General features: G+C 45.7%; 1 protein-coding gene across 3 annotated transcripts in view; it reads right to left on the reverse strand.

Annotated features, from left to right (window-relative positions):
• Positions 1-11,683, reverse strand: part of PLXNA4 (plexin A4) — a 477,499-nt gene that overhangs the window by 45,873 nt on the left and 419,943 nt on the right. For all 3 annotated transcript variants that reach the window (XM_051626583.1, XM_051626591.1, XM_051626600.1), the window contains exons 22-24: positions 9,429-9,697; positions 5,890-5,956; positions 2,882-3,028 (exon numbers count right to left, since the gene is read on the reverse strand). In XM_051626583.1, the coding sequence (XP_051482543.1) occupies positions 2,882-3,028; positions 5,890-5,956; positions 9,429-9,697 (483 nt within the window). The remainder of the gene's footprint in view (positions 1-2,881; positions 3,029-5,889; positions 5,957-9,428; positions 9,698-11,683) is intronic.

Genomic DNA, 11,683 nt, shown 5'->3' on the forward strand with positions numbered 1-11,683 from the left:
CTGAAGACCAGAGGTGCTGAGCACTGACTGCTAGCAAAGACAATAACACAAGAGGCTGTTTCTCTGAGGTATGTGGCTTGGGAGAAAACCTACTGTTCAGTTGCAGCACATTTATTCTAGCAAATCACATCTGTAACCAGCTTCGTTTTCTACTGCACAAGGGAAAAATCCCTTGTAAACACAGATTGCAAAGACCCTGGGACTTTGAGGCTGCTTCTTTGGAGAACTGTAGGACCTGGCAGACAGCAAATTGGAGCTATCTGGTCTGGAAGGAAATCAAACTGGAACAATCTAAATTCAGTAAATGAGGTGTATATTGTGAAATCAGTAATTACAGTGCTCTGTCTTCTTTTTTTTTCTTCCTGGGTAAGTCAGTTTCTTTGGATCTGCTTTTCACTCAAACCATATTTGAAACCATGACGGCCAATATTTGATCATGATTAATGAAAGCTAAAGAATAAATGCCTTCTAAAAGAAGCCTTGTCTTCCTGGGGAAAATGACATGAAACTACCTGTTTCCATGTGCCACGCTGCTGGAATTGTGATTTAACTCAATCAAGCAGCCAACGAGCACTCATGAAACAATGGTAGAAAGCAGGAAACATTCAGGGAATTCCTATGTTACAAATACAGAATTAGTTCTTGCTTTATTTCATTACTATATATTTTTAATAAAAGATGACAGACTGCCTAAGGAAGGTAGGGGAAGAAGAAAATAAAACAGAAACAAAGAGAAAGGAAGAACAATCCTACTCAAATTCTGCTGCTTCTTAATCTCCTTCGCTGAAGCTGATCTCTGTAAATCTGCTGAGATTCCTATCGGGATATATTTGTCTGCTCTTGAGATGTAAGAAGCAGAGCTGATTAACATCAAACGACACAAAGTGAATGGAGGAGAGCTTTGTTCAGGCTGATGTATAATTACTACCCTTTGCTGGCTGCTTTATATCAAGCCTAAAAGGATCGGAGGGATTTCCTTCGATGAAAGCGATCACTCCGTGTCTGCATTTTTCTTCCTTTTGCTCACTCTCTCCATGTGAGATCAGGCCTCCAAATTGCTAGACAACCACACATAAGAGAAAATCAGCACTTTGCTGCTGATTTAATAGGGAAGTCACGTTTTTAATATGCAAAACCATGGGTTTATTCAAGAATAAAGTCATCCCCCTCATCAGACATGGATTCTGTCAAAGCTCAACTCTAGACTGTCTGTACTAACAGAAGGAAAACAGACATTTCTAGTATCAGCCCACCTGAGCTAAGATCTAAGACAAGTCAAGGAACTAACATTAACTGGACACAGCTTTCAAAGCCAGCTGAAGTTAAATGAGATGAATGTCCCTGAGTTGAAGGTGCAAATAAAGTAACCAGAGCATCTTCTGATCATCCTAAAATTTGGGCTTGGGGTCTTTTGAGAACAAAGACATGGGAAATAAAGAAATTGCAAAGATCACTGAAGACTTTGAAAGTGTTTTTCTTCCTGCAGAGACTCAGTGAATTTGGTGTGTCCAGGAAAAAGTGAAGGCTCACAAACAGTTACAACAAGAAGCAATATCTAAAGCTCTTTAATTGATGCTCTTTATTCAAGTGGGAAAAGGATGTAATCCATGTAGAAGCTAAGGCTGGACACTTGCAACGTGTATCTTTCACCATGCAGACAATTGTGTTTTGAAGCAAATTACTCAGTGCCAGGAAATAATTTCCTTTCCCTTGAACTCTTGAATTAAAGGGCCTTTTTTTATTTCTCCTTGCTCAAGAAGAATGGATACATTAGCTCTAGAGAAGACCTAATATGTTCCTCCAATTTGAGACTCTAACATATTCTTTGACACCAAAATCTTCATTGGAGAAACAGACTGATTGGTTGATTGATTGATTGATTGATTGATTGGTTGATTGATTGATTTTACTGGTGAGGATTATTCTAGAGAAGCTCCTTGCAACAAAGCCTCATAAAAACTATTTCTGCTGTCACTAGCAGAAGGTCATGGGCTTTGCACTGATCCAGCACCACAGGGTGTCAGGATGGCTCTGGGCTTGCCATGCCATAAGCTCGGTGTCCCTCTGATCACAGGTGTCCCATGGCCAAAGACTTTGTCCCAACTTGTCCAAGCTCATCATTGGGGACAACCAACACATGGCCAAAAGCTGCCACCCTGGTAAGCCACCAGCCTTTTGTATGCCTGGGCTGGATCTGGGCAGCTCTGCCACTGGTGCTGGGGACCAGAGAGAAAGGAGCAGGTGATGGGAAAAAGGAGAATGAGGATACCCTGGAGGGACCCAAGAAGCAGAAACCACACCATGAATTTCACACTCCTACAGGGGAAGACCTGAGGGTAGTGACAATTTGCAGTGCCAACTTCACCTTTCTGCTGTAGGAAGAGGGCTACCTTTGACTTTAGGTCTTGGAAGTGCTGGAAGGCTGGGCATCACTCCAGGGAATAGGAAGCATGTTGTCTGACAAAACAGAGTAAATATTTATGACACAAGGTTGACAGTCATCTTCCAAATGCTCCTGGACCTCACCTAATCCAAGCAACGGTGAAGGACTCGGACTGTCAGCCCACCCTGCAATGAGTGCAGATGATTTCACAGAACAGGCAAAACCTTCAGGGAGCTGGAGATGCTCTGGGCATGGAGCAGGGCAGAGTGGAAGTCACTTGGAAGCACCTGTCTTTGCAAGCGTGCTCTTCTAGCAGAGGCTTGAGCCACAAACCTTGCTGTGTCAGGGGTGTGTTAGTCAGTCTTCAACAGGGTTACCTGGCTGGATTGCAAGAATTGTCCAAGAGGGTCAGCATGCCCATCATTGGTCTACTTTCTCTAAATTCCCTTTTGCTAGAAGAGGCTGGACAAGCCCATAGCATCTGCTCAGAGCACTCACCAGTGTTTTGTAATCAATCTGCTGCCGGATGAGCTTGTCCTCACTCAGTGAGTACCGGGCTTCCCCAGTGATAGAGTCGATGGGACCCTTTTCCATCTGCTGCTTGATGGCACAGAAGAGGGAGAACAGAGGTTCACCAGCACACTCCTGCAGGGGTGAGAGAAAACCATGAGGTGAAATAAGAGGAGCAGAGGGGAAAACCCAACCTGTGTAGCATCTCAATGACTGCCACATCTTGCCATCCTCAGCCACTCAAGGCAGATGCATCAGTGGAATCAGCCTGTTCCATACAGCCCAGGTACAGACTTGACCCTCCATTTCTAACTAGCACTTCTGAGTGTTCCATCATGAGATGAAGGTGTCCAGGCACCCTGGCAGTGCTGGGTAGTATCAGAGCCTTGTAGGAGCTGTTCAGATAATTGCCACCAGGCCAGAGCTTTGCACTGAAACATGTAATGATGGGTCCTGGAGAACCTGGAGACAGGTCTGAAAGGGACATGGACTGTTGGTGCCTGGTCATGAGTGTCTGAGCAGTGTCTACAGTCTCCCTGAGCACTCACATGCTGGAGGCATATAGGGATGCTCAGGAGCAGCTCCATGACACAGGGAAGATGTACCCCTGGATCTGCATGGTTGCATCCATGATGCCAGATGCTCAGGGCAGCAATAAACAGCCCACAGGCAGGGTCAGCAAAGCACCCCTCTCCTTCGTTTCTCCTTCACATCATTTGCAGTCATTGTATTCCTCTTCCCACCCTTCTTCTGGCCTCTACTCCCTTGCTGTCCTCCCTCCCACATTCATTGTCATGCACCCATCCTTATGCTTCCTTCTATTGCCTGCCTTCCCCTCCTCCTCCCCACCTCACCCTTCCCTCTTGCAGCGTGTCCCAAGTCAATGAGCAAGGTCATTTTCCTTTGGTGTAAATCCCAGCAAAAACAAGTTGATAATCTGAAGCAAAGTGGCCCCTTTCTCAGTTCCTACACCTGTCTCCCACTTAATTAGCTTATCTGCCAGCAGCATATTGCCTCTGTGTGCCTGTCTCTTGCCCTTATCAGGCCTCTGTTCAGGCTAAGGCAAGAAGACAAGTAGCTGAGTGGGGGGAAAAAAACCTATTATAAAAGCAGTGCTTTAGAGAGTCACCTCCTTATATCCTTTTCTTTCAGCTGAAAGCAGGAATCTGATACTTAAGTCACTGAAATTACCTTCCAGGGACCTTCAAAACTTTCCCATGCACCATCCATGAAGAAATGCCCTCCTGTTGTGCCAGGGGAGGTTTAGATTAGATATTAGGAAATATTTCTTTACCTAAAGGGTTGTCAGGTCCTGGAACAGGCTGCCCAGGGAAGTGCTGGAGTCACCATCCCTGGAGGGATTTAAAAGCCATGTAGATGTGGTGCTGAGGGCCATGGTTTAGTGGTGGATTTGGCAGGGCTGGCTTTACAGTTGGACTTGTTGATCTCAAAGATCTTTTCCACATAAAAAAATTCTATGATTCTATAATTCTATTTATCCTTGGAGGTGGTAGTAGATGAGAAGCTGCATCCTGGGCTGCATCCAAAGAAGTGGGGCCAGCAGGGCCAGGGAGGTGATTCTGCCCTTCTGCTCTGCTCTGGTCAGACCCCACCTGGAATGCTGTGTTCAGTTCTGGTGCCCTCAGCACAAGAAAGATATAGAACTGTTGGAAAAGGTCCAGAGAAGGGCCACCAAGGGCTGGGGAGACCTTATAGCAGCTTTCCAGTACTTGAAAGGGGCCTCCAGGAAAGCTGGGGAGGGGCTTTTCATCAGAGAAGATAGTGATAGGACAAGGGGTAATGGTTTTAAACAGAGAGGGAAGATTGAGGTTAGATATGAGGAAGAAATTCTTCACTCTAAGGGTGGTGAGGAACTGGAATGGGTTGCCCAGGGATGCTGTTGATGTCCCATCCTTGGAGGTTTTTAAGGCCAGGTTGGACAGGGTTTTGTGCAACCTGGTCTAGTGGTTCCTTGCTCATGGCAGGGGGGTTGGAACTTGGTGATCTTTAAGGTCCTTTCCCACGTTAATGATTCTATGATTCTGTGATTTAGCAACTAAGAGTAGAGAGAGAGTTACAAAGCCCAACTCCTTCCACAAAGACTGGCTCTGAGTTTGGTGTCTTGGTAATTAGCATGCTTGAGGCTCCATGTAGGTCCCCAAGAAGAAACTGCCATCACCCAGGAGCCAGTGGCAGGTCTCAAAGTCCAAAAGACTATTTTTCATTGCACACCCCCCAAGGACACCCTCCAGGAGGAACAGGGGGGCTCAAGGGTGTCTCAAGTCCTTTCACACCTTTGTTGACCAGTGTCCTACAAAGCTAATGGTGTCTGTCACTGGGATACAAAGCAGCAACCTCAGCCAGTGTTGGGTTCTGGAAACAGGAGTCACTTTTATATGGTGTATAGTGTCCAGCCCTCAGTACTCGGAGGGTGCATGGCCATGCAAAGGGCAGGCTGGAGACAGGCTAATGCTAAGAAGACCTTGGGCTCAGGCCTAAATTAAAGTAAGCAGGGATCTGGTTATGGTCTCCATAAAGCAGAGGAGGCACTGGGTAAGATGGAGGCACTGGGCCTCAGTATTGCCTCTGAACTGGGGTGGAAGGAGATCTTCAGCCACTATGCACTGAAAGTGTGGGTCACCACATGATGGACATCTGAGTCTGCTACTTAACAGAGTGTTTTCAATGCAGGTCTCCATCAGCCTCTGAAATACTTCACATTTCAGCACTGAACCTTTGATCCCACCTCTGCACAGGAGTGAGACCAACAGGCTGTCTCTCTAAAAAAGTGTTCCTCTTTGATCTCCATGAATCAGAAAACAACCCCTCTCCTATTAAGCAGTGAGCTCCCTCTAGAGAAACAAACCAACCAACCAACCAAAAAACCCACAAACAAACAAGCAAAAAAAGCATTTTTCTTTGTAACTGGGAAGTCTTTGTCCTAACCAAATGTCACCAAGAAGAAACTGCTCATCCAGGCATGATGCTCCTCTTACCTTGAGAAACTTGTACAGAAGGAAGGTGAACCAGTTGGTGAGCATTTTCTCAGCCACAGACTCTGTCCTAAAATCAGACAAGGAGAAAAAACAAATTGGAAATGAATTATTCATGCTGGTCGTATCAAAGGGCAAGTCAAAAGATTGGCTTTGTCCATCTTCCTGCAAGGATCTCTGAGCTCCATAGAAAGTCTGACATGACACCCTCAGGATTTATCACGTCCCATGTTCTCTGTTTTGTCTTTGGATTCAAGAAACCTGCAGGCAAATCCTTACTGCCCTGTGGATTCTTCTATGTTTAGTCCCTGTATGTCTGTTTCCCAGTTTCTCCATCAATGAAAGGGGAACAACAACATTTGAGGGAACCTTTTCAGAGGAGCTCAGGGAGGATAAACCCATCAAATATGAGGAGCTCAGAGTTAGGCCATATGACAAGTAGTCTATATAAATACTTAAGACAGACAGATCTTAATCACCAGAGGGTAGTTTTCTAGCACTGACTATCTCCCTGGCATTTGGGAGTGATTACACTTCTTAAATGTGGTGCATTCACAGAGCTCATCCTTTTGCCCTTGAACATGGTCCTCAACTAGACAAAAATCCACCCTGAATCTTCAGGGTGACCTTTTCTTTAGGACTGAATCAGACCCATAAGTGTGATGTGGAAACCAGAAGCACAGGATAAAACTTTGTTGGCTCCAATATATACGCTGGTGATGCTAAAGAACAAAGCAAGTGTTCCTGCCTGGATGAATTCAAGTTGGTCTTCCTAGTCTCAGCAATCACCGAAGCCATGCAGGGGTTCTTGCTTAGAACTGCACCTTAACTTTCAGATTCCTGACACCTTCAGCCTAATGTTGATCTTGATTCCCCCGGGGCATGAGACTTGCAAGGGAAGGGTTTGCACTGCTGGAGTTATATGTGTGGAACCAGCCAACAGCCTGGAGGCAGTTTCCTGTTACACCAACACAGAGCAAGTGATGGTCCCTTTCTGGGCTAAATGCAGCTGATCTTTAGCCTGGTTTCCATTGGGACTTCTCTCATCTTCTGGGCAAATCTCACTTAGATGGTGGGGATGGTGAGGAATGATAATAGGGCTGTTTTCTGTCACTCCTCCTTTCTTGCCTGCAAACTAAGAAAGAGGTGATGTGGTCCCAGTTTGCTGCCACAATAATGCTGTGGTAGCAAACCAACCCTTTGTCTACAGTGATCATTGCTGGGTCTCTGCCTAGAGGTTGCCTCTGTCCATACCTTCCTGTTTGCCCTGTATTTCCCTCCATCAGCATCACCTAGCTGCTGTCCTCTATTGGTTATGATATGATGATTAATTCCAGCAATCCCCATGCTTGTCATGGTCTGAGTTCCTCACAAGGAATGACACCCGGAAGAGTGCTCCTTCCAAGATCTCTGAGGTGACACCTGGAACCCATCACATGGTGCAAACTTAACATTACTGTGAGGAAAAAAAAATGGAATCTCATTGTGTTATTCCTCTTTACCCTGACAACTCTGATCTCTTTGAGGCTGTAGATGTCATATGGGATGAACACTGGACACAGGTGAGGTGGGAAAATCATCCCAGCCAGCTCCTTCCTCCAGTCAAATGCCCTCAAAACCAGCACTGCAGAAAGGTGTTGAAAAATTTCCTTCCTTCCACAGACTCACAGGGAGGGAGTGGGAGCACCAAGTTGAATCCAGCTGCTCCAAATAATTGTATAAGGGCCTCAGACCAACATCTGACCCAAGGTACTGAGCTATCCACAAGTTCAGCAGTAGGCTATGTTCTGATGATACTTGATGCAGGACCTCCATCTCAAGGCACAAACCACATCTCTGACTTCTTGTTTTTGTAGCTTGTAAGAGTGGAAGTACCTTCTTTGTTCACTGGCTTTCCTTCCAAAGGCCATATTTCATTTCCAACAAATATAGCTAGAGCTAGAAAAGAGCTGGAAGAAGGAGAAAGAGGAAAGAAGGATGCTCAGGACAAGACAGGAATGAACAATGAAGGAAGACAGAGAGATGGAGAAAGAGGAAGAAAAAGGAGAAAATTAAGGGAGGAGACAGCTGGAAGGAGGCAGTGCCTCAGCATCAGAGAAGTTCAGTGGGGAAGCCTGGGGACAGCTGGAGGGAGGTCACCAGCCAGGCTATAAGGCTTATATCACATCAGGGAGTGAAATGACACCAAATCAAAGTCCAGCCTCTGCCCCTGGCATTGCTGCTCTGAATGCCAGGAAGTGCCTTTTGCTCCTTTTACTCATTGGTTCTCCACAGTGGGCTGTATGCTGGAAGAAAAGCCTCCCAGAAGGCATCACAGATCTCTTCCCTGCCCAAGCTGTCCATCCTAATCAGCTGAGGGCTCCTCAGAGTTGGCTCTGAGCAGTGGCAAAGGCCACACATCTCCAGAAGTCCTCCCCCCCCAGGTCCAGCTTTACTTAGGGTCCTTGATTCAGAAGGATTAGTTTGGACTGTGCAAAGAAGGTGAGTATGATCCTGAAGGGAGAAGGGGCAGCATTTCCCTGGGCAGGGAAAGCACATTCATTGCAGAGCAGTTGATTTCTAATTCAAGGGTTCCCACAGAACTGCAGAGTTTAGACCTTAGAAATGGGCAGGAAGCAACAACCAGATCTGTGCTCTGTATGAAACCAGTTCTGCTGTCCTGCTCAGGTCTTCTCCCGTCTTCAGCAAGCTCTCAGCACCACTGCTCAGGGAGAGACAGGAGATCCCACAATGAAGCTGAAGAAAACTCTTCACGTATCTATAGTTAACTCATGAATGAGACAGAAAGCAGGGCAGTTCACATCCCAGGCAGGAGACAGCAGCAGATGACTGACTCACCAGGGATATAAAAGCCTGCTCTGTGTGATGTAGTTCCAGGTCCTACACAAAGCAGTTGGAATGTTCAGGTTAAAATGAAACATAAATGAGCATCTCAAGCACACAGAGTTCAAACTAAGGATTAGGAAGCACAGGCCCTTGCTGCCCTTACAAGGCTTTCTAGAAGACCCACATTAAAACCCAGAGGTAGCTTATTTATGTGACTTTTAATCATTGACTGCTTTTTGGCCAGGGAGATGGAGCAAGATCTACACACAGACTTACAGAAAGGGAAGGAAATGCAGTGTTAATGCTGGAAGGAGGAGGGAAATTCTCTAAGAGAAGGCATGTTCTGTCAGGAAGTCTTAAATGAGCAGGTAACCAGAAAGGGAGACCAGTTCAGTCTTCACTCAGCCCTACCATTGGAGATGTCCCTGCTTATTGTGAGGGAGTTGGAATAGATGATCCTTTCCAACCCAACACATTCTATGATTCTATGATTCTATGATTCTATGACTCTGTGATTCAACCTTCTTTGCAAACAGCTTGATGCCAACCCTACAGGGTCATGTGAACCGTGGCTGGATACCCTCCTCATTCCACACCCTGCTTCACAAAACCCAAGCAAGTTTGCCCCTTTTCTCCAAAGATGACCAGCATGCTTCTGTTAGGCAGTGGGACACAGGCTGCCCAGCCCAGCTAGCTCCAGCCCCAAGCATCCTTACCTCCGGAGCAGCAGCTTGGGATGGTTCTTGCTCTCCAGATTTTTGTCTATGAGGTCAGCCAAGAGCTGTTTGAGGACATCAGTAGCATACTCCAGCTTGCTCTGCAGCACAGTCATGATCAGTGAGGCCACATTACCACGGTCTCTCATGGAGAAGCTGCGCTGGGACTCCAGCGTGCGGATGAAAGACAGGAGGAAAACCTTGTTGTTGATGAGTTGGGCAAAGAGCTTCAGGCCTTTCTCCACCCGTTCCTGCCTATAGCCAGGGACCTGGACCAGAAGAAAGGAAACGTAAACTTTTCCCTCGTTCCCACTGTCAGACTTTCCCAAATGGATCACACACACCCTTTGCTACCTTCTCAGCCCTCATCACTCCAGCTCACCAACTATGCATTTGGACATCAAGGACAATTTCTGAAACAGGGAAAAAGGAAAAAAAGCTGCTTCAAACAGCAAAGACAAAAAACCCCCATAATCTTGCATTTAGCAGGCAGGTGAGTCCGTCCTTCTTCATCACAGGATAGTCCTGTAAAAAGGAAGAAAGTCCATAAGCTATCTAATGATTAGGGTCCCTGAGGGACCTCCTAGCCACAGCCAGATGACTCTTTTCTAATCCTGTTTCCATCTCTGAAGAATAATAAAAAAGAGATTACTGGTGCCTAAATGTGGTACCACACCATGTTACATTTTTATTGTAGTCAGACTGAAGTCTCACTCCACCTAAAATGTGGGTTTTTGTCATCCCTGCAAGAAGCCTCCTTACAGAGGGATTTGGAGTTCAGCTTTAAGAAGGTGAGAGAGGCAGCAAGGAATTGAATGGGGAAGAGATCCTGGGGTCAGGTTTTGAGGAGATGAAGAGAGGCCGTGGCTGAGATGTTACCATGCAGCTGGGCCTTGGTTTGAAGAACTAGATAGATGACGTTGTGAGAGGACACCCTGTGTTGAGACCTGTCTTGAAGGTCCCACTGCAGTAGGCTTGGGAAGTGGGATGATTTGGAGACAGACAGGATAATAAATCTCTAAGATATTTCTCAGCTGTGAGATGCTGGTGAACTAGTTTTTATACAGGACCTCAACACTGGACCCTGGACTCCACAGTCCAAAGTGGCCTTTTACCAGAGTCCTTTTGGCTCCAGACGAAGATAGAGCCTAAGTAGAGCACCCAAAACTCATTCCTTCATGTTCTGAAGCTGTTCCAGCCCTTAAAAGATCTTTCCTGGAGGCTGGAGACTCTCAACACAGACCAATACATGTCACTGAGGCATGTATGTATTAATAACCAACCAGCTTTGGTACTTTAATCCAAAACAAGTTGGCATGCTTAGACAACCAAGTAATGCAAGAATTCTTAAAGAGTCATTACTTTTTCATTCTGGAAATTAAAGCATTTAACTCTTCTTGCATGCAGCAAATTAATTACTTAGCAAATAGCTTGAGACAACCAACCAACCACTACCACCCATCCCACCAATAATTATTTTAAACTCATTTGCTTGAATATTAATATTGTCTAACCCTGGATTATTATGGAGAATTAAAAAAAAAAAAAACACACAACAAGAAAAATGTTCTGTACTGAATCTAGAAGCAGTTAATTAGCAAATGAACTGGAAATAAGTAAGACCTGCTCACTGCAGGATCTATGCTAGGGCCTTTTTGCAATAAATAGCAAATCCTTCTTGGTGCTACAGAGAAGGGAGCAGAATGGGAGCTGCTTTCCCTGATATGTTGGTAGCCAAAGACATTGACACTGAAAGAGCTGTTGAGGCTTTACAGAGGATTAAGGGAAAAATAATGAAAAGATTAATGAAATGAAAGGAAGAAGAGATCAAAGGTGGCAGATGGAAACATCAGCCCCCGTGCCTCTCTCTGTGTATCTACATATGGGAGCACATCCATGCTAAAACCTCCATAGGGGTCAGATGCTGTTCTCTGGTCAGCTGGCTGAGGTTAATGAATATAGGGATTCAAATTGGCCCTGGGTATGATGAAAGGGTTTGTGTGTGAGTGTGTGTGTGTGTGTACACATACGTGAGAGAGAGATTCATCATCCCTCATCCCTTGTGCTCATTTGTTGAAGCTGCTGAGCTACTATTCCTGAGGGAAAGCAGCTCGAGGTCACTGTACCTGCACTCACAAGGCAAATGTATGCAGGAGGCAATGTGTAAATCGGCCTCCTACCCAACCCCACATGTCCTGCTTGCTGACAGATCAAGTTTTTTAACGGTTCTCTCCATGTAGTTTGATGAATTTTGG

This window comes from Apus apus, chromosome 1, assembly GCF_020740795.1.
Source record: "Apus apus isolate bApuApu2 chromosome 1, bApuApu2.pri.cur, whole genome shotgun sequence".
NCBI classification, from domain to species: domain Eukaryota; kingdom Metazoa; phylum Chordata; class Aves; order Apodiformes; family Apodidae; genus Apus; species Apus apus.